At 39.0% G+C, this 23,383-nt stretch overlaps 1 protein-coding gene across 2 annotated transcripts in view; it reads left to right on the forward strand.

Annotated features, from left to right (window-relative positions):
* Positions 1 to 944: 944 nt before the first annotated feature.
* NDFIP2 (Nedd4 family interacting protein 2) overlaps positions 945 to 23,383 on the forward strand; it is a 44,401-nt gene continuing 21,962 nt past the window's right edge. Inside the window, exons 1-3 of one of the 2 annotated variants that reach the window (XM_056482334.1) lie at positions 945 to 1,131; positions 19,114 to 19,270; positions 20,694 to 20,821. In XM_056482334.1, coding sequence (XP_056338309.1) covers positions 1,096 to 1,131; positions 19,114 to 19,270; positions 20,694 to 20,821 — 321 coding nt within the window. In that variant the 5' untranslated portion in view covers positions 945 to 1,095. The remainder of the gene's footprint in view (positions 1,132 to 19,113; positions 19,271 to 20,693; positions 20,822 to 23,383) is intronic. The other variant, XM_056482327.1, reaches the window with a different exon arrangement.

Raw genomic sequence — 23,383 nt, forward strand, 5'->3', positions numbered from 1 at the left:
ATGACTGCACAAAAACACTCGCCCTGCTGCTCAGGAAAGGTGATGACCTGAGCTGCAGGGTAAAGTTCTGCGTGCCGGCATCAGAGATAGCGAGAAGCCACTTTTGTGAGAGCATTTGCCGTGCAGATGAGCTATAGAGCAGCACACTCGAGCGCTCCTCTCCACTGCAGCCAAGAGATGCATCTACTGCTGTCTGAAATTGTTGCGTGCCACAGCTGCACATCTGGCAGCTCAGGAACCTAGAAATGAGTCAGCCTCACCCATACACCTTTATGGGCGCAGGCGTTTTTAACTGGTTTTGCTCCAGGAGGGTCATAAACACCTGAACAATTAGTTTTAGGAGGAAGAGAGAAGAGGAAAATCACAACATCGTGCTTTGCCTTCACAGGAACAGCAGGCAAACGGGCTCAGGATTCTTAATCACTTTAGGCAGATGCCTACTCAAAATCGCTCTCCAGATGCCCAAGGTGTCTTCTGCGCTATACTGGACTTCTTGTCCCATGGTGATCAACAGTGATAAATATTTAGGCAAGGCCTGGGACGTAAAGGCCTAGGAAGGACGAAGCAAGTCCCGCTCTCGGCAGCCGCGGTGGAGCCGCTCCGAGCTGGGGGCGGCGGCGCTCACTGCCAGCCCCGGGGGCGGAGGCGCTCGCTCCCGGACCCGGGGAGTCCCGGAGGCGCTCACTGCCAGCCCCGGGGGCGCTCGCTCCCGGACCCGGAGAGTCCCGGAGGCGCTCACTGCCAGCCCCGGGGGCGCTCGCTCCCGGACCCGGAGAGTCCCGGAGGCGCTCACTGCCAGCCCCGGCGGCGCTCGCTCCCGGCCCCGGAGAGTCCCGGCGGCGCTCGCTCCCGGCCCCGGGCACGGGCACGGGGAGCGCGGCCCCGGCGGGGCGGGGCGGGGCCTGGGCCGGCTCCGCCACCGCGGGGGCGGGCGGGGGGCGGCGGCAGCGGGGCAGGGCCGGGCGGCGGCGGCGGCGCCGGGCGAGCGGGCGGCGGAAGGAAGGAAGGAAGAAAGAAGGGGAGCGCAGCCCGAGCGACGCGGCGCCAGGTCGGAGGAGCTGCGGCCGCGCCCGTGCGTGTCGGCGGGCGGCCAGGATGGATCACCACCAGCCCGTCAGCCGCTACCAAGTGGTGAGTGCGGCCCCGGAGGCCCCGCTCGCCTCCGCCCGCCCCTCGGCCCGGCGAAGGGGCACGGTGCGACCGGGGCGCCCTTCCCCCGCCGCCGCCTCTCCGCTGCTACGCGCGGGGCTCCGGCGCGAACCGGGACCGGCACCGCGGCCAAGCGTGGCCCGAACCACCGAGGGGCTCTGACAGCCGGGCCTCGCTCGGGCGGCGGGGGCTGTTTCCCCCCGGCTCGGAGGGGCTGCCCGGCCTGCCCTGAAGCCGGCTTTGCCCGCCTGCCTCTCCCCTCCCGCGGCCGGTCCCGGCCCGGGCTCGGCGGGTTTTCCCGGCGCCTCCGGAGAGCGCGGCCGGGAGGGGAGCGGGGCGGAGCGGGGGAGGAAGGGACAGCGCTCGTCTGCTGAGTGCGGGCCGCGGAGACAGCCGCTGGAGCCTTGGGATTTCTGAAAGGCCGTACTCTGGCACAGGGATAGAGCGCAAGGCCTGTGTGAAGATGAGCGGGAGGGAGGGAAGTGTGAAATGCAGGGAGGAGACTGACCTTCAGTGTGTGTGTGTCTGTGTGCATGCACATGCACGAACACACTCTTCTCGAGAACGCTCTGCAGCTTTGTGGGTCACTGAGACCAATTTTTCTTTCGTTCCTGAACTTAACCGCAGAAGTAATCATTTAGAATACAAAGATTTTCATCCTGCCCGAATTGCTTGTCCTGTTTGTTTCTCAGTCACTAGCTTAATGTCAGTTACATAAATCTTGCAGTCCTTAGCTTAAGGTCAATTATAATCAAAACATATAAGCTTTTCTGATTACTTGGTGTAAAAATGACTTGGGTGCAATCAGTCTCCTCAAAAGTTAAAATTTTATCGTCAAGTTCCTTGTACTTTATAGCTTTGCTATGAATGTAAAGATAAGCAAGTCTGAAATCTTTGTTACTCTTTGTGATTCAAACTGCTACTGCAATCTTCTAGCTTAATCCTGAATTATTTATCTTAGTGTTTGTGTTTTACATCTTGAGCAGTGAAAATAATGTCCACAGCAGTAATCACACTTATGTCTGTGCATGTGTAAATACTGGTATTTATATTCAGATTGTTCCTAGGTTATGATTTAAGAAAAAATAATAGGAAATGCTTTTATTATATTTGGAATATTTATTTTGATAGGCTTACAGCATTGTAAATTTCTGTATGCTTTTGGGCCCTTAGATACAGAGATTGTCCTACAGGTGATGAACACACCACACACCCTGTGACGTGTGCCTTTAGGATGGTAGTTGGTCACCAACTGCTTTATGGGTCAGTTCTTTCTAGCACATTTCTTTTCTGGCACTGTGCTTCCATAACTTGAAATCAGTAGAAGTTCTAAAGTCATTCCTTCTTCTCTGCAACAGAGAAGGAAAATGCTGGCAGAGCATTTTCTTGAGAGCCTACAAACATTATCTCCCTCAAGGCCTGAGGTAACCTGGGCATGTTTTAAGAGTTGTTATTAGAGGTCAGACAGGTAGAAGGGAGACTTTAATTTAGTTACTCAAAGGAGTACAAAAAAAAAGCACACGAAGAAATAATTTATGTCTGTAATATTTTTATCTTATGCTTATTAGGAAGTTCCAGTGATGGGTGCTGATGCCCCCAGTTTTGGGTAAGCACTCTTTGGTGTGGCCTTCCAAAAGGGCTTATCTTAGTGTTTGACTGCATGAGGTGGCCTCCTCAGTTTGCTGTGTATATTAAATTGTGTAGTCATTTGTTATAAATCAGTCTGCTGTGCTCTAGACTTTAAAATACAGTCTTACTTATAACTGCCCCACAGGAAGGAGTATATTGTTTTGGTTTCTTTGTTACGTCTGGCTGCTGAAGACTGAGATTTTTGTGATGTTTACTTACTGTTTTAGGTCAGAGAAAGGAAGGATCAAGGCAATTGCAGATATATTTAATTAGCAGCTGATTATTCAAGCATGTGATCTTAAGTGTTGTGATGTATTTGCTTACATAATGGGTATGATAGGTACTGAGCAATAGATCATTGCTGATTTTATGGTTGTGTCCTAGTTTTTAAAGATGAAATGTAGGAAAAAAATGACTTAATATGGCTAGTATCACATTTTATGAATGTTTTATGGATTTAGTTTTGTGAAATCTGGCCAGTTCTGCTGTATTAGCTGTATTTTTGTTTTGTTTTTTTCTTGTTTCTTTCTCCCGTGATTAATAATAAATACTTTTTGGGCCTGCAGAATGTACCCATTCTGCCTTTACTTTAGCTGATGCGTTTGACTCTATTCAGGGCAAGTTTTCTTCTAAATAGAAAGATTTCTAGGTGTATATTATTGAAAGAATTACTGACTTGTGTTTCTGTTCCTGGCAGTAGCACTTCAGTTAAGTTGAAGGAGCTGTCTTTCTCTTTTTGTTTGTGGTTTCTTCAAGCAAGTCAAGCTAAAAGACTTTGGATTGGCAGGCAATTTAGTTTTGAGTTTTAGTACAAAAAGCCAGTTCTATGACTTTTTATGAAACAGAAAATATCTCGTCATAAAGCTAACCTTCAGCTTTTCTTATTTTTATCTCTGTTGAAAGTAGCTCTGAAGCTTCATTCTGCTCCTCTTTGTGTGTCTGCTTTTTATTTACAAAGCAGTATAAAAGTGTTCAAACTGGGTAACTGTTAAAAGCTGGTACTTGGAATTGCAGCAAAGTGCTGTGAGCAAAGAGCAGGCAGTACGTCAGCATTACGTAACTATCTGCCGTGGGCATGTGTGATTTGTATTGCTTTCTGGCCCTCCTGTTTTGTCTCTCTTGGTAGGGCAAAAAGACAAATAATTGATGGGTAAGAATTTGTCATGCTTCCCTGCAGGAGTATGACATTAGAAGTAAATTAGCCAACCTTTGTTGTCTTGCTTTACTTCCTTTTTTCTTTTCCTTAGTCACTTGAGTGACTGCATTCCTGTTGGTAAATGTGTCTTAAATTTTACAGATGACATTCCTTGCAGGTATAAGTCAGTTCAACTTTATCATTTACTTATTGTTGAATTTTTTTCTATTTGTTCCCTTGTTCTGCTCTTTGTTGGATAAGGCATCAAGTTTAGGAAAATTATAATAAAATTCTTCAGTAATCATTCTCCTGATTGTTTATACCTTCTGGTTTTTGGTCATCTGACTTTAATAGCATTACTATCTTATCTGAAACGTCTGCTTCTAGTCCAGCCTGTTTGCAAGAAAAAGTGATTGGAATGATGCTTTGTGAATCTGTACTGAAAGAAAGAGGAGGAAATTCAGCTGTTTTCTGCAGCAGATAAAACTGAGAAAGCAGCTAAGCATTAAATCTCGAGGTTGCCTTTTTTACTTAGAAATGTGGGTTTCCAGATAACTGAGTCATGAGGGAAGACTTCACGTGCATGTGAGTGATTTAGGCACAGAAATTGTATTGAAGGCTGCAGGATTTACTGCTCATGAATTATAATAACCAGTCTTTCTTGCTTAAAGTGTGGGTAACCAGTTTAGGGTCAGGTAGTGTGGAGTCTTTGACTTAGGGTTTGGTCAGAGCTAAATAGGTAAATGATGAAATGGGAAGGTAACAAGCCGATTTGGGTGGAGCCAAAGGCAGCTCTGCACAGGGATGTCAATTCAGCTGTTACTGAACTTGCCATGCCACTGTAGCACTTGGTTTTGGTGGGGTTTGCGAGTGATAGTTGAGGCAAGAATCTGATGGCAGCCTGCTGTTTTATGGTACTATAAAGGGATAAAGAAATTGTGGTTATTAAAAGGATTATTAGTCTTGTATAAATTGTGTGTGCTTAAATAAATGGTGCTAAGAGATGAAAATTTGTTCTGTAAACACTATAGCAAAACACAAACTCAGATAACTTTTCTGTATCTGTTACCTCCATTGTCATTGACTTTTTACTCTCCCAGTGTTACTTGGTTAAAAATCTTGCTCAAAGTCATCTTTGTAACTCTCGTTAAAGTCAACCTGCACAGGAAATGTGAACAAAGAAAATCTCTTCCTTCTTTCTTTTCTGGGGGCTGAGCCTAATAGCGATTGGCAAATAAACTCCAAAATGTAGGTAATTCTATGGTTTGATGTAGGACCAGTAGATTATATCTATATATCTACTGTATTTTCTAGAGTATTTATTTTCTTAGGAAAACTTTTATGTAATTGGTGTTACTGAACAGCTCCAGCTAGCTTAGGGCAATTCTGTTGCTTTCCACAGATACAGGATGATGTCGTAACTGGAAGATAAATTTCTGCATCTGGAGGACTAAATTTATAGTATTAAAAAGTACTGAGGAAGGATGCATTAACTGATAAGTGTTAGAGTTGTTGCTTGTGACAGTTGCACAGGTATTTTTAATGATAGGACTCTCAATCTGAAGAAGACACAATTTTTTTATTGCACTGACTTTTTGCACGTGAAACACCTAGTTTAGACTTTTAATGCTTAGAAAACCAAATGACGATCTCCTGAAAGGAAGTAAATGATGCCTTCAGACATAATTTGTTCTGTCCTTGCATCTTAGTTGTTTTTGGACTGTAATATAAGCCATTTAAAATTTTTAATTTATTTTTGTAGCACTTAATTGTTACAAATTTCTCTATTAAACAGTAATTTTTCTCTTGAAGGAATAGCTTTAATATTTTCGTAAACATTTTTTTGCTATTTTTAATGAAGAATCCTGCCCAAAAAAAAAAAAATATAACTGCTGAGGTGTTTGCAGATACAGCAGAGATGCAGTTAATACTTAAAGGACTTAATTTTCCTTTTTTTTTTTTTTTAATTTTTAGTTAAGTTTCTAAGTACTTTGTAGTTTTATGTGAACAAGGAAATAAACAAATCTCTCTGTATGTTGCTCCTAAGTAAAGGTGCTGAGGTTCTGGACAGGTACAATATTTTGTAGAAGTTTAAAGCAGGGTTGTCTAACTGTGTATTGCCATTACTATCTGATTTTTTTAATCTCTTGGAGGACCTCAGACATAATACCCTTCTCTGCGGCTGATTCATAGCATGAAACCCTGGCTAACTGGTACCCCAGGAATATCAGTGGTTACAGTAACTTTATGGGGTTTTATGTGGGCAGTTTCCTTTCTATTTTGGTGTGAACACAGGATGACCTAAGCAATTCTGCACACAAATTGACCATATTGAGGAAAAGAAAAAAAAAAGTAAAACTAGCAAAATGTGCCTGGGTTGTTCCACTCAGGTTTTTCACCAAAGATTTTTGTAGGCCAGAATCTAAGGTTGCATCTGTGCAAAGGTAGTACAGGAGGAGAGGTTGTGAACAGGACTGGCCTGTGAACAGAGGCAGTGAGGTCTTGGTGTGGCTGAGCCTATCTTGTGCAATGGGGATTTTTAGGTTCTTGAAAGATGCATGAATCCTGGAGAAGGATGTACCTGATCTGTGCAGTGACATGAAGTCACGTAATGTAAAAAGGCTGCTTCAGGCTGTGGCATGTGTGTCACATCTAGTAAGTCTTCTAATCCTATTAGGAAGGTTCAGTAACATGAATAAAATTACTTCAAATAGCAGGATTCTGAGCAGGAGTCAGCTGTGTTGTGGCCAAACTCGATGTTCTTTCCGTGGTGCTTTAAAAAGGAGAACCTGTAAGCATTCTCCATCCTTATTTGTATCTAAAAAATATATAGGGACCATATCAGGATAATCTCAGAAATCAAGAACTGCATTAATACAAAATGTTAGTAGTAGTCTTCTAGATGGGGAAAATTATTTACTTTTGACAAATGGCTAGTTGCAGGCATATTTTGAAACTTTCTTCTCTGTGACAGTGTTGACAAAACAAGGAAGATGTGGCAACCGGTAATGTCATCACACCTAAATTTGTGGGACTTCTGTGTTCAACTTGCAGTCACAGATTTCAGTATTTTCTGAAGTTTCATAGCCTCAAATCTCCATCTAGATTTCTAGCTGTTTGGAAAGGAGGAAATATATATACTGGAAATATACCAGTACACTCAAATCAGGGAAGCCATTTTCAGATGAAGAAGAAAAGCAATCCTAAGAGATTGAGTAAAAAAAAAGAATGAAAAAAAACCCTGGCAACTTGTTAAGTTGGAGAGGCACTGCCAACTTTTTCTACTGAAACTGAACTACTGCAGAGCCAAGTCTGTGGGTTTCAGCTGCCTCAGGCTTAGGTCTCCCACTTCCTGGGCAAACACAGTCACAAGTAGCTGATTTTAGTAAATTGGGCACCCCCTTCACCAGCTGTATTTTTTAATGAGAATGACTAACTTTTTCTGGTTTATGCTTAAGTCATGTCAGGCACAGCCCGCACTCAGAGCATGTCTGATTTACAGTGAAAGTGAAAAATATATTTCCATTTTAACGTATAACTGTTTGTTCCACTTAAGTGTTGTTTCTTTTTTCATGGGTAAGATTAGGCTAAACTGAGACAGTCTAATTTAGTCCTCAATCACTCCATAACCAAAACATTAGATACTGATTCATGCCCCCCAATATCATCCATGGTTGTGCCTCCAGCTGTGTTTGGACTGCACAGAACAATCACAAAGAAGTCCTCTGAACTTTGAGTGGTGTAGACACATATATCTGCAATAACTGTATATTACTCCATCTTTCTTTATAAACCCATCTTTCTTTTTCTTTAGTTACTAGGTGCTTGGCAGAGATCTGCCACCTTCTTACTTGTAAAATGTGGATTTCCTGTGAAAAATGAAGAAAAAGTCGGTCTCCTCACTCTTGGAGGGTAACTTAACATATTCACAAACATGATTTGTCCATTTTAGCTTTGAACAATATTTTACCTGTTGAAAGTAATTCACTGGTTGCTCTTGTAGGGGAGATCAGAATTATGTCCTTGGTAAAGATATATATTGAGCTATTGAGCATGCTTTTGTTTTTCCCTGATTAATCTGAAAAGAGCAGCCTTGTAATGTAGAGCAGCCTTGAGGAAAGATTATTGAAAAGAGAATACTTACAGTAGCAGTTCTTTCCTTCCTGCAGGAAAGAAGTTTGGGGTTCTTTAAAAGTGGTGCAAGCTCGTGATTAAACATTGCTTTGGTAATGGTTAGTGTAATTAACACTTGTCATCTTTGAGGAGTAAGTGGTGCCTTTGGTAAAACATGAAACAATTGAGATAGGGGTCTTGGGTGATACTGAAGCCAATTGTCCATTTTAGTCATGGCACTTATGAATCAATTGTTATATCTTGAAATTTAACAGAAGCAGTCCTTAAGGTATTTTTCAAGGAATGTACTGAAGCATTAAGGCTCTTAATTGAATCTTCAGGGTTGTGGTCATAAAATTGACTTGCATCAAATACATGGAATAAAGGGTTAGGAAATACTTGCACAAGCTATTTACTCTTTAAAATCTCTTCCAAATTCTAGAATGAGTGCATAATTCAAATAAAGGAGCTGGCCACTAAAGCCCTGCAGTGCTGGGCCACAGCTGATGTTGAGCAGTGTGACTTATGTTTCTTTCCTGTGTACCTCCATATATACTATTTTCCTCCTAAGAATACTTTCTATGATTTAGTGACAGCATTGATTTGGTTATGTTCTGCTGTCTTCTCAAGAGGTGAATTTCCTGGACTGCTGCTTTTTTGGTTTTTTTTGCTGCCTTATAATTAACCAACCTGCTGGAAAGTGCCTGCTTTCAGGTGTGTGTATCATCTCGCTGGCAATTGAGAGGTCCAGAGAATTGTCCTTTGTGCCACATATTTTGTAGGAGTGTTTTTAATTTCTCAGTCGGCACTCTTTAACAGGAGCGTTGAAAAAATTGCCAACTATGTGTTGAGACCTAAACATGCCTTTCTTAAAAGAAAGACCTTGAATGTGTGTAAGTGTTGTGTGAGTTGTCAAAGTCAAAATGAAAATCTTTTCAGTAGAGCTTGTTCTTGTGGTTCACAATAAGCTCAACTACTCCATTTCCAGTTACTTAGAAAATGGGTTACACTGAAAAAGTCAAGCACAATTGACTCGTTAATAAGAATAGAATTAATAGTATCCTCTGATTTATATTTTATTTAATGATTTCAATTTGGGCTACTGAGTGATATTGTTGAGTAGGAAACTGTTCTGCTGGGGGGGCGGGGTGCTTTATTTAAGCACACATGCCATAAAATTCCTGGGTTGGTGATAAACTTGAGACTTTTTAAGTTTTTCATAGTTTTTCTGAAGAATTTTCAATGACACCCATGCATGATACAAGAGACACAAACTTGAATCTTTTTTTCCTACTTCTTTCAAATCAGGAGTTTGAGGTGAAACTGCATGCTGCTTCTGCAGTTCAGTTTCTATAATACATTTCCATGAAGAAACTCTTCTTCATCTTTGTTATTCCCTTGTAAAATAAATTTATCATTTTAGCATCGTCCTGCATTGTCTTTAAGAAGTTTTTATGCTTGAGCTTTCCCATTGTACTTTAACTGGAATATGTATAACATTTAGAGTAATATTCAGCTTTTTCAATCAACATTTAATTTTGCAGCCCAAATGGATGTAGGCTAAAAGGGAAAATGGAACTAATTGTTGAATATTGAGTCTGCTCTTTTACAGGCTTTCCTGTTCCCTCTACTTTTACAGTTTACGTGCTGTGTATGTTCTCTGTGACTTAAGAATGATCAGCATCTACTTTCTGTACTGATTTTATAAAGCTGCTTCTGAGTAAAGACATGACCTGTGACTGAAGCTGTTGGTAAGTGCAGCTGCCAACAAAACCTGACGAAACATTGTCATTAGGGAATATCGTGAGAATGAACATGAAATATCATTGTGTGAAACACAGGACCTGTGTTTGGTACTGTCCACAGTTTTGGTTACTCACAAGGGGAGCTACAGAAAGGAAGGGGAAGTGGATTTCTTAAAAGTTTTCTGAAATAGGTGGTGCGAGTTGGAAGTGACCAATACTTACAGATGCAGTGGGTAAAGCAGTCGAGAAGCTGTTGTTCACCTAATTGTGCAATATTAAAATTGTAGAGTGCTCACTGAGGTTTGATTTAGAAAAGAAAGTACACAAGGAGAAGCAAACATACGCAGTCTGTCAATATGTAAGGTTATACAGGCAGATTATATCTGCAGATTCAAGAAAACAAACTCATGCATCAAATCTGAGACAGATGTTAGTGGAATAGGCAGAGATGTACACTTTACCAGCTGGAATGGACCTGCCATGCATATTGGGGAGCCTGAGGAAAATGGATGTCAAAGAAGTGATTAAGACTCCTGTGCTGATGACTGTGTAGGAGTCAGAACATGCCCTTAAACTGACCTCTGGTCTTGGTAATGTAGCTTCTGTTTTGTTACCGAGTTTCTTCTATCTGGAAAGTGTTCAAGGAGGAAAACCTCTTTTTTATACTTTGTTTATAGAATTTAAACCAGTTCCTCAAGCTGTTCTCAAGTTACTATTTGACAAACAGAAGGCTACATGATAGGCGACAATGTTTTTAGTGACTTCTGCATCCTGGAGTAGATCAGAGTTGCAGTATCTCATTGTGTACAAAGCTTTAGAGTAAGCTTTTAACAATGTTTTTTTCCCATAAATTTTTTATACCCTTGTGAAGATTTGAAAATGTTGGTCCCAGCCGTTGTTGTCAGTATTTAGAGACATCAGTTTTTTGTTGGCAAATTTCTCTATTAATTTGTATGACTCTGCAATAGGAAAAACCCTAGGAAACAATGCCCAATTTATAATTTTACAATAAATATGAAGCATATATTTGTTTGGATTGTAATTCCAGTATTCAAAATTATTGAGGCATAATTCTTTATTAGGCAAGAAACCTTCAAGAAAAGGGGAAGGGAAATGGATATACTTTGAAGAATAAGACCATACTTCTAGTATCATTAGTCTTAGAACATTTACTTTTCTAGAAGAGTTCAAACATTACACCAGATATGTTCTCATATTCACTAATACCTCTACTTTTACTGTTAATGGAAGGATTTGGAAGGAATGCATCTCAATAGAAGCCATAGGGAATGAATGCAGATGTGTATGTTGTGCTACCAAATGTGTAATTAATCAGTTAAATCTGGATTATAATCTATGTAAAATGAAAGAGGATGTTATATGTGAGGTAGTTGTTGGGATGGGCAGACATATCTATATAGGTCTATCTACACACACATTAAAATGTTTTTATTCTCTTTTCCATCATGAAGTCCCGATCACCATTGTTTTACTTAGTGTTTTTTTTTTAAATCTGATTTATAAGATTATTAAAAAAAATTAAAAAATTCAATAGCCTAAAGATCTCTAGTTAAAAGAGAACTAAGATAATTTAAGTATCACTTAAATGCCTTTGAAACACTTTCACTTGCTTCAGATTATTTTTGTACAAGAAAATTCACTGTGGTAGAAGAGCCATTCTTTTGGCAACTTATTTTTCAACGACATTCATTATAAATCTCTGGATTCTTTTCAGCTGAAGTTTGCCTCCAGAGGTTCTGGGTTTCCATGGTATCTAATCCCTGTTTAACAGACACATTTGGTATTTCTGCACAGCTGTGGAATGGCAGCAATGGACTTCTGTTCAGTTTTCCTGCTTCTAGTGCAGATTTTACACCTTTGACCTTTTGACATACTAACTACTGTTGAAAACTTTCTGCAGAGATGCCTCATGAAAAAAAAGAAAAAACAACAAACCAACCCCCACTTAGTTATCATGAAGGGATGTTGCTAGATCTGAGTGTTGGATAGTTGATGCTGCCAAGTGATGGGGAGGTGAGGAAAAGAAAATGATGTGCATCTGTTCTGTGCAATCAGGAATTCTAATCAGATTTGTTCACTTAGTTTTGAATACATAAAAGCAAAAAATAGCTGGAAATTTCTATCTTCTGCATTTTGCTGAAGTGTCTTATAAGCTTAATCATTTAGTAGTTCAGTGTTTATTAGTCTGAAGGTTCACCAGTCTTTAGAGGATGGTGTTTCTCTGGAGTGCTGGGGCCAGGGCTATATTGTAGCAGAGCATAAATGCATTTGGTAGAGAACTGGAAATAGTTGCCTTCCTGCTAGCTGGTCTGCACTGGTTCATGGGAGATTGGTGTTAAAACACACATTTGAAGAAAAAGGCATGTTGTAAACTACCTTATTTGTGGAGGATAAACTGATACTGAGGAGAAAGCTAGTAAGCTAAAATACAATGTGGTTTGTTTGGTGTATTTTCTCAAGAATCCTTGCATTCTAGAAAATTGTGAAATATTTCTTTTAAAAAACTGTTGTGAATGTGGGGGTTTTTTTCCAAATAAACAAGAAAATGAAGACATTTATTTTGCAGAAAGATTTATTTAGCTCTTCTGCTCTTAAAACTATTCTCCAAGTGTAGTTACAGATTATTTGTTTTAGTTTTGATTTTTCAGTGGCTACTAGTGACCTAAATCAGAGCTGATTGATCTTGGTGCTTGCCTTCAGCAAGTTTGCCTTGGTGTTTGACGCCAAGCTGTGTGGTGTGGTTGACATGCTGGAGGGAAGGAAGGCACCCAGAAGGACCTTGACAGGCTTGAGAGGTGAGTGGATGCAAACATCATGAATTTCAACAAGGCCCAGTGTATAAGGTCCTGTGCCTGGCCTGGGGCAATCCCAAGCACAAACACAGGTTGGAGAAGGAACAGATGGAGCAGCCCTGCTGGGAAGGGCTTGGGGGTGCTGTGGGTGAGAGGCTGGACATGGCCCAGCCATGGGCACTCCCAGCCCAGAAACCAAAGGTGTCCTGGGCTGCATCCAGAGCAGCGTGGGCAGCAGGGCAGGGAGGGGATTCTGCCCCTCTGCTCTGCTCTGTGAGACCCACCTGCAGTGCTGCATCAGCCCTGGGGTCCAGCACAGGAGGGACAGGGACCTGCTGGAGAGAGTCCAGGGGAGGCCACCAGCATGATGAGAGGGATGGAGAGCCTCTCCTATGAAGAAAGGCTATAGAAATTGGGATTGTTCAGCCTGGAGAAAAGAAGGCTCTGTGGAGCCCTTATCATAGCCTTCCAGTACCTAAAGGGGCTGTACAAGAAAGCCAGAGAGAGTCTTCTTATGAGGACATGCAGTGACAGGTCAAGGGAGAATGGCTTCAAACTGGAGGAGGGTAGATGTGTATTAGGTATAGGAAGAAATTGTTTCCTGTGAAGGGTGTGAGGCACTGGAACATGTGTAGAGAAGCTGTGAGCATCCCATCTGAGGAAGTGCTCGAGGCCAGGCCGGAGGGGGCTTTGAGCAACCTGGTCTAGTGGAAGGTGTCCTTGTCCATGGTAGGGAGATTGGAACGCTTTTATCTTTAAGCTCCCTTCCAACACAGACCATTCTGTGATTCTGTTAATGGAGATTGTTTTAATGATATAGGTTTTATGTATTTTTCTAAAAATAGAAGACTAATAACTGATCGTATAAGCTGTTGATGCTATTAGGTAGCATTCAAAAAAAAGAAACATCATGAAGTGTTTTTAACAGGTTCAGAATCAAATTTTGTTTCAAGATTTTTTTTTTTTTTTTTTTTGCCTTAAAAATCCCAAGATTAAGATTTTGCTATTTACAGATAAATAAATCTTATTTTTAGACTAGTAAAGCTGGAAAATGCAGTGTGTGGTTACAAAACAAGCATTACATTTGCAGCCTGTATTTGTTATTTTTATGTAGCAGGAGATCTCTGCTTTTATGCCTCATTTGTAGAGAGCAGTCTATTGCAGACTTACAAATCGCTACCAGTAGGCAAGTGTAAAAGGACTTGAATTTTTCAGCAAATGAAGGCATCAGGTGAAACCCAGATGTGAAAAGCTCTCTGTTAGCTTTTTGAAGAGGACAGCTTTTTTTTCTAACCCACTGTTTGTTGCACCTCTTATATTTACAATGTTATGATTTCTATGGAATAAATATGTCCGTACCAGTATGGAAAATGTCATGAATCTTATGCAGAAATATCAGAGTTCTTTTTGTGCACTGCACTGGCAATCTTGAGTCTGTCATGCCTTTCCCTCCAACCTGCAATAAAAGGATATTTTTGGTTGACCTTCTGTCATAATCTGAAAAATTGATAATAGAAGATCAAGTGAAGAAGGTAAATCTCAGTTGCCAAGAGTGTTGCTTTTTGTGAAAGAAGTGTATCTATGGACTGTTAAGCATGCAGGGGTTGAACTTGCATGATCTACTTGGCTGTCACCACAGTTTTACTTGAAACAAAGTATTGGGTCCAATGTAATGGAATTTCTGTATTAGTTTTAATACAGTTTGGAAGAACCCGTAAACTTGTCAGTGTAAGGTCAAAACTGGAAGAGTAAAAGCTTCTTCAAAACTGTAATTTCATCTGAAAGGTAGAAAGAAGGACATGTTGAAAGCGTTTTGTAATTTATGATTGCTAATGAGAATTTTGTGTAGCTCTGTGGTGCCCCAGACAGAACCATCACCGCTAAAATTTACCTAAAAGTCACATTTTGACAAGATGAGCTGGTAATAAAGATATTAAAATAAACAGGAGAAGAAAGCTCGATTATTGTTTGGGCTTTTCTTTTGTTTTTAACTTGTACAGCAGTATCCCTTGCATAATTTTGTGCTACACTGAAGAAAGCAGCGTGAAAAAAGCATGTTTATAAATAAAGAATTTTTAAAATGTGCAGTATGCTGTTGAAGTTGTGTTGCAATAATTTTATAATGTATTGATTTCCATAAATAATATTTTATGAAAGGAGTAAAAAGCAGCTTTTGAAATGTAAAATCAGGTAACAGAAACTGAGTGGTGTTTCTACACTATGACTAGAATTATCATGTGCTACTTCAATGCACTATATCAGAGAGCATCATTCTAATCTTATATATTTTTGGTGCTGGTGACAACAAACATCTTATTATATCCTTTTCCCCTGATTTTTTTTTTAATGGCATAATTGGATAACTTGCTTATATTGCCACTCTTGTCCAATCAGTTCATCGGAAATGAAACAAACTCTGTTTAGCCAGAAAAGTAAACATCTGTAGGTCAGATAAAGTTACTATCTGCAGATAGATAAAGTGTTAAGTAGAGAATGGGATCTTCCACTTTTAGCTTTTATTTTGATAAGCCTAAACACTTAAAGTATCTGCATCCACCCCCTCAGTAAAAGCTTCTGTTCTAAGCACTTTCCCGTGGATCATGTTTCTTTGTAAGCTGTCAGCTGATTTCAGATATTGCATCTGATTACTTTGGAAACCATTATACCAAATAACAGACTTAAGGAAATCAGTTCTAGAAGGAAGAATTGTATACATTGTACAAGAATAATTTCTTCTTAAAAGAAATATTAATGTAGAAGTAGAAAATAAAAATAGCTGTATTTTATATAACATTTAGGTGCTGAAATGTCTGGCATTGATTTTAACAACTTCTGAAATGAAATAGTGGATCACTGTTTTGTAGATCTTTTCTGGGAAGGAAACTGAAGATAGTGTAGGGTAAAAATCATATGAAGGAAACTATTGTGTTTTTCTGTGCTGTTCATCCTTATGTAAGTTACCATGAGACTGAGTCATTGTTGGCAGAACAGCCATTGCTCCTCAATTGATCTTTGAATTTTACCTGCCCTATCATAGACACTTTTTGAGAATATGAGCCTGTAATGTACTATAGTTTGAAGGCTGCAAAAGCAGGGTTTGAAATACTGGCATGAACAGTTTGAGTAATGTGTCTAATAGCAAAGTACTCACTTTTTCTTTTTATAGTGAAGTTCCATATAGTCAGCCAAATACCCCAAATACAGACTAAAACATGAAGAAAAAATATTTCAGTGTCACCCACTTTCAGAATGTGAGGGAGGGAATAGGGGAAGGTACTAATTTAGAGTTGTCTGTGGTTTAATAGATCTTGGTAATTGTTTTGACCGTAATCTTGACAAAAGCAACTATATTGCCTACTACTGAATACTGGTTCATTGGAGGCTTGGGAGGGGCTGAGATGATGAACTGTGCTTTCTCCTTAGTACTTTAATTAAAAATTAGGTAAAACATTCTTACTATTGGAAAATGGAAGTCTTGGGTACTATTTATATACTTTCAATGTTAAATGCTGCTTCAGGTGACATTTAAGTACATAGCATAAGTAATGCCTTGAAACAGATATTTTCTGTTCCTTTCTGGATGTTTTTAGCTTGGTTTCTATGGCAATGAAGCCTATGAAGAGTGTCAGGCCTCTTCTTCCTCTGTCTCCAAAAATAACTTCTAAATTTACCGCCAGTAGAAGCCAAAATTAAACGGGAACGGGGAGGCTCAAAGGTAGTCAGATTCCTACTGGTTTCAAGCAAGCTGGTGACTCCAGAGAGGAGAGTCAGTGCTCTGTGAAGACAAGGCAGAGTTGCTGCAAGACAAAATGATATTACCACTGCTGTATGCCCTGCTGATGTGGGCAAAATTTCCAGTTTACTGTGGCAAATTCTGCTGCAGTTGAGGGGTTTTGTTTTGTTTTGTTTTAACCCAGCGAAGTAGTCCTCCGAAAGGAGCTGAAGTTACTGCCTTGAGGAGAGGGTAGGACACAGGACACTTGAACAAGAGCTAACAAAAACTAATTTGTGTTCATGAAACAACTTGTGTTTATTATCTTAGCTGTAAACACTCAAACTACTTAATCCAATTATTGTGAGGTTGTTGTTATTTCTTGGCTTTTTTTTTTTTTTTTTTTTAATAAAAGAGGTGAAGATTTTTTCCTTAAGTTGCTGTGTTAGGATAACCTTGGTGCTTTTTAGAATTTGGGAGGACTCTATAATAGAAGAGAGGATAAATAGAAATACTTAGTTCCTAAATATAAGTTTTACAAAATAAAGGCACTTTGAGTGGCACTAAAGGGTATAACAGCTCTCTATTGTATGGAACCCTTAGGATGGAATTTTTCCATTTCCTAATTGCAGTTACTATAACTGTTGACTGACTCATTAGCTTTGTCTTTGAAGGCAAGAAGTCTCATGTACATATTCTTGTCCTATCTTCATGTTAACTCCATCATCTACTAAATGACTCCACTGTTAGCATATTACAGATAATTTGGAGTAAAACAGCTTTCAAGAAAACATGCTGAAGACGTAAAATTATATTTCTAGGGAATGGCAAAGTTTTTTGTTCTGTTTTTTTTTATGAGTAATAGGCTCTTTGGTCAGTGACGTGCTTGTGGATCTCAGTATCTTCAGAATAGTGACAGCATTTACTGTGGTGTGGTAGGGAAAAAAGTTGTAGTGATTGAAGAGGAGGAGGGCAGGTGAGGAAGAATGGAAGTAACAGAGATCCATTCAAGTTTGCTTTACTTTTTCCTCTGCCCAAAGACCAGGTTGTTTTGGTGGGGTAGTCAGAACTACACACACATCCTGAATGAGGGTAGCCATTTGTGCAAGAACTGTGCCAGTAGTTGGTTAATCAAATTAGTTTTATTTAAGAATGGGCTTGTTTTGGCTATATCCCTTGCAATACTAGATTTTTCTTGTGAATTATTGTATTTAATTTAGAACCATAATGTTTGTAGCTCTCAGCTTGGTTTTTCTGATCTGATTGACCTTTTTAGAATTGAGTGGTTTGTATTTTCACTTGCTTTCTGTATCCCAGAATCTATTAGGTTATTTTGAAGTGCATTTGTTTTCTTTGGATTTAACTACTTGAAATGGCCAAAAATATTTCTTATGTTGCTGCTACGTCTGGATCACTGATTAGGCATTAAATGACCTGATTGCTCAGGACCCAGAAACCCTCAAAAACACCTATAATTTCTATTAAAGGTAACCTCTGAGCATCAGAAAACATTTTTTCCCTTATTTTTAGTAATGTGAAGGTGACTGAGCAATGATACAGGTTTTCTGCATAGCCCATGTAGTCTCTATCCTTGAAGGTATTTAAAAGGTGTTTGGATGTGGTCTCATACATCCAGCTGTAGGTCCTGCTCCTTGAGCAGAGAGGTTGAACTAGATGGGTTCAGAGGTCCCTTTCAGCCTCAACCATTCTGTGAACTTTGATATTATCTGCATATTAAAACAATTTAGGTATGAGTGTTGTGCTGCTTATTAAGAAATTTATCCTTCTTCTCAGAAGGCACTTTTTCCAGTAGTCTGTTTGTACTTTGCCTAATAGGAAATAATTGTAGTTATATACTTAATATTTGTTACTGAAATAATATTTTGCTGTAGGGTATTTATAAAAAGTAGCAATTTAAGGTTATAGAATCCTTTTTAATTTAATCTTATTTTTTTGGTCTGGGTTTTACATGTGGTGCTTAAGTTGTTGCCTTCTAGGCATCTTATCTTGTATTTCATACTATTGGGAACCATTACTTTTTAATTCTAGCAGTCTTTCTTTTGCTTGATGCATTCTAAGAACTATCAATTAGCTAAAATAATCAAAAATGCCTTCTCTAAGGAAAGATATTAGGTGCTGGATCTGAATTCCACAGTTTTAATTAGCATTCTTCCTTATACAAATTCTTATTTCTGTATATGCTTTACTGGACATGTCTCTTTAAAACTATATTTTAATCAAGGAAAAAAAAAAAACAAACCAGCAACTTTGAAGTTTTGTAGGGAAAGGATTGATTCCAGAGTATAAAGAAAAGCACTTTTTAAGAAGTCTTAGAATTTGCATGGAGAAGCTCTTTGACAAGATGCAAGAGAATGAAAGTCCCATTTACAGAAGTAGAAATGTGTCTTAATTATTTTTCTTCTAGATAAATACAATAAACAATAGTATTTCTCACCTGATGAGTTTTAAAATAGGTTGATACATTTTATGATTATACATAAGAACAAAAATATAATGGTATTAAAATATTCATATAATAGTATTTTGCTATATAGTAAACATGGAAAACTCCAGAGTTGTAAGACTCTGAAAATCCCTGAGAAGAAAACCATTCCTGGGGCAAAATAAGGCAAGGCAGTTAAGATAATGTTTAGGTGATTGCTTAAAAGAATTTAGCTGGACTACTTGAAGTGTTTTGTAAATAATTTGTTTTGTTGATGAGAGTAATCTTGTCTTTCTTTGAACATGTCTCTGCGTGTGTTTGTCATGCGAAGTATTCCCTGCAAGCCTCTGAAATGTGTGTGTTTTTCTCCTAAGCTCCACAATGAGGATGACCCCCCAGAGTCTTCAGCGGCTGAGCAGCCCTCCACGTCTGCAGAGCCTCCGCAGCCGCCGCAGCCAGCAGCCTTACCTGAGGCTGACGCTTCCCCTCCTCCTTACTGTAGCATAGCTGTGGAAGCAGCTGCAACCTCAGGTATTTTCTCAAATAGCAGCTTGTCAGGGATGAGCGTGTATGAATCAGCTCTTGGTTCAAAGTGGTCTGATGTTGCCATGTATTTTTTTTTTTCCCAGTGCACACAATTGCAGTAAAAAGCTTTCCTTTGATGTGCAGCCCTTTGGTTTGGCCAGAAGAAGCACACTTGTAAATTATGCTGATTGTTCCAAATTGCTAGGCTAAATGGATGTTCATTAATTAGTTAAATAGGTTTTATTTAAATCTGCTTATTCATTTCCACATTTAATCTACATTCTTGAGTAGCGCTTCATTATTAGACCTCATTAGCAATTTTCATTGCCTCTTTATAAAAAACTCCTCAGACTTCTTTAGTGTGTTACATGGTTTGGTGAAAATATTGCCATGGAAAGGGTTATTTTGCTTTAAAGGCTCTTGATAAAATTTCTCATGAAAAATAAGTAATGAGTCTCTTTATCCATTTATTCACTGCTCCCTTTCTTAGGAGGTTGTGACTTGGGATATGGGAGAGTTAACAACAGGCAACATTGAAGTTCCTGTTTAAGTAAAGTTACATGGATTTGTCTCCCATGTGCCAAACAAATATTTTAGGAGTAACTGCCAACCTAATTTTTTAATGTTTGTTAAAAGAACAGTTTCCTGTCCCTGTTCTTTAAGACAGTGTTTGCAAGTATAATACATAGCTGTGTGGAATTATCCCTATATATAACATCCTTGTGTTGGTGTGCTGACAAATCTGTTTGCCATGTGACCTGTGCTGACAAATCTTTACCACGTAAACAGCCTTTTAATGAGCTACTGCTGGCTGTAGGAGGAAGTTCAAGGCATATTTTAAGTACTTTTAATAAATATTGTTAATGATTCTATTCTATATGGCAATGTCTTACTGTTACAACGCAGAAGAATGATGTCTATGGTCCATTTTGATGGAAGGAACAATTTTTAAAAGAATGTGTTGAAATTGAGATCTTGATTTTCAGAGAGCAACTAGAGTTGGCAACAATGTCACACTAATAAGAATACAGCATGGCTATTACCAGAGTGAAGTAACAGATTGATACTGATATCTATGACCTTTTTTTTGTTAAAGATTTTTGTGTATATCTTTTGTATGATTGGATAAAAAGCATTTAGTTGGAATGCCTGGGGATATACCCAACCAAATATGATTTTTTTTTCTTCATTAATTTGTTGTTTCCTTGCCACCATGTTAAGATTTTTGCCTTGGATAGCAGCTCAAAGTACCATCAAGCTGTTAAAAGTTTTTCTTTTAAAAATATTTATAAGAACTTAAAAATGCAAGTATATTCAGTTTCAGCCCCTGTAAAAAATATACTTTAAAGGTATAATTATGTGCATGTGAAAGTTAATATTTTTGACATCTTTCTGGTTTAAAAATGAATAACTTCTTTATTTTGAACAGACACACACAATGAGTTTTATCCTGTACCACCTCCATACAGTGTAGCTACCTCTCTTCCTACGTACGATGAAGCAGAGAAGGCCAAAGCTGCAGCCATGGCAGCTGCTGCAGCTGAAGTTGCCCAGCGAGTAAGTGACACATTTCTGCTGTATTTCAGTTCTGTGAAATGTGTTAGGCTAATTATTTATAACAATTGGGCCCATATTATAACCCACTATTGTAATAATGGCAGGCTGATTTAAATACTTAGATGTTTACATTTATATAGATAATGCAAGTTAGTTGTAAATACTATAAAAAGCACGTGATATTCAGTCTTTTGAAAGACATAGCTGTCTAAGCAGCTTTAAAAGCCAAATTTTGCACTGTTTTTGCAGTTTATCCCGTGTTTGGTCATCTTTTAATTAGATATCCACTACTAATGTTACTTTGTAGAGTTATCACTAATGTGTGCTGTTTTGGATATAAAACCAAAAGAATTACAAAGACCTTTAGAGAGGAAGGGAGAATTTCAACAGTCTGGAAGGGTCATGACCCCAAATTGTCTAGATGGTTTTTAAAAGGAAAGATTCCTGTTGTTTGATCTATGGAAATTTAAATACTGAAGCTCAAAGAAGTGTTCCAAGTACTTAAAGCCCCTACATGAGTTGTGGTAAACAATTCATAGGCATATATTCAGTGTTTCTAGTTTTGTAAGAATTAACCTTATGAAGAGTACAGTCTTTGAAATAGAAGATGGGTAGCTGCAGTTAGTGGTAAATGTTAGTTTTGTAAGCAAGCTTCTTCTTTTCTCTGAAGTTTTGGAATGTGGAAATTCTGCTGCTTGTTAGCATTGACCATAATATACTATACCTAAAAAAGGCTTCCTCTTCTTTCACTAAAAATCTCCTCCTTGAGATCAAATGTTATTATGCTTGATAGACATTTAAAGTCTTACTAGCTGTGGTGTGCTTGTGACTGGATAAAACCTTTACTCACCCAGCAGGAGGCAGGTCCTTTCTTGATTGCTGCACAGTGCTCACAGTGCACTCACTTTAAGGTATGCACAGCTCATGTTAAAGTGAGTTTGTGTTACATGACCAGTGACAGTGTCACACAAACCTGTTTGACTGAATTCAGTAGGAAACCATGGAGATTTGACTTGCCAGTCAAATCAGTCAGTTTTAGCAGTGAGGGGATGATCTCCATTGTCACATTTTATCTGCTCTAAGAGGAGCAGGGATTCTTTGTAGTCTGTCCTTACTGCTTTTCACATTAGTAAAACTTTTGCTGAAATACTGGTTTGAATCAAATCCTTATTCTGTAATTACAAATTTGGAGCATTAACAACATAAACCTTGACTTGTAGAGTACTTGTAACACTGCAGACAAGGTGTGCAATTCACACAAGATTCTTGTTCTTATATCTAGACCCTTATGAGATGCACATTTCAGGCGTACAAGCAATTTCCCTTGAACTCAGCCTGAGGTTCAGCCAATTTCCGGAATAAACTAAGCCAAACAAATAAGCAAAACCCCAAAACAGAACAAGTATTTTTCGTCTTGTCATTTTAAACTTTTGTTTGCTCTTTCTTGCAAGTTCAGGTCCCTGTGACAGAAACATCTTCTTCCCTTCCTTGAACAGTCTGCCTGGTTTTGGTCAAAGTAAAAAAATTTTTGAAAAAGTAGTTTCCTCAGTTGATACATACAGCTTCAAATTTTGTAAATGCATGAAAAAGTTTAGGCTGCTCATAGCTCTGAAGGGGATGAGACTTCAGATGTGCTGTTCCCAGAGAATATTCTCAAATATTCAATATCAGAATAGAATTACAGAGCTAAAAGTAAATGCACCTTATGGCTGCTCTTGACTGCTTTTGGTGAAAACACTGGATCTGAGAAATAGCAATTTTGGTGTGCCCTAAAGCAGTTTTATTATTCTTAGCCTCCAGTTAGAAGGCAAAGGGAAAACCACTGGATTGAGCTCTCTTCAGTGGTGGCTGGAGGGAAGAAGGACATTGGCTGAGCCTCTGAACCTTACATGTTGTGGGAAGAGAAGTCTGGTTTTGATTGAGCAGAGAAGTAACTGGCTCTAGCAGGGATCAAAGAGGATGGGTCTAAGTCAAAATAAGAAAAGGCAAGGATGAATGGAGAGCAGTGGTATGAACAGAGTAGAAAGACGTAAATGAGAAACAGAAGGGAAAAGGATTAACTGAGATTGGTGGAGAAAGGAACCCAGGAGGAGACAAAGTGTAGTCTTGGGAAAGGAACTGAAGCTGGTGTGTAAGAAAAGACCAGGGAGAGAAAAGGAAGCTGGAGGTAAGAGGCAAGAGAGTTGGATACAGTAATTAAGTGAGAAATAAACTTTTTCACAGTCTGCTTTGCTAGAACATACAGGAGAGCTTGAAATTCAAGAACTACATGCTGATGCCACAAGAATTTAACTTGAAAAATCAGTAGGAACACACTATTATTCCTCCAAGGCAGAGATTGACTAAAAGATTCTAGACTTATGGCAGTACTGAGTCAGTATCGGAAGTGTATCTGAAAGTCACATTCTTACTGACTGCTGAAGTGCTCAAGTTTGACAGTAATTCTGTTCAGTTTGCCTCTGTTTTTTCTTTTTTTTTTTTTTAAGCAAATGTGTTCACACACACAAGCTGTATTAAAGAAACAGCATTAAGGTTGCAAAGTTGGGATTTGGGAAAAAAGAA

This window comes from Oenanthe melanoleuca, chromosome 1 (assembly GCF_029582105.1).
Source record: "Oenanthe melanoleuca isolate GR-GAL-2019-014 chromosome 1, OMel1.0, whole genome shotgun sequence".
In the NCBI taxonomy this organism is placed as follows: domain Eukaryota; kingdom Metazoa; phylum Chordata; class Aves; order Passeriformes; family Muscicapidae; genus Oenanthe; species Oenanthe melanoleuca.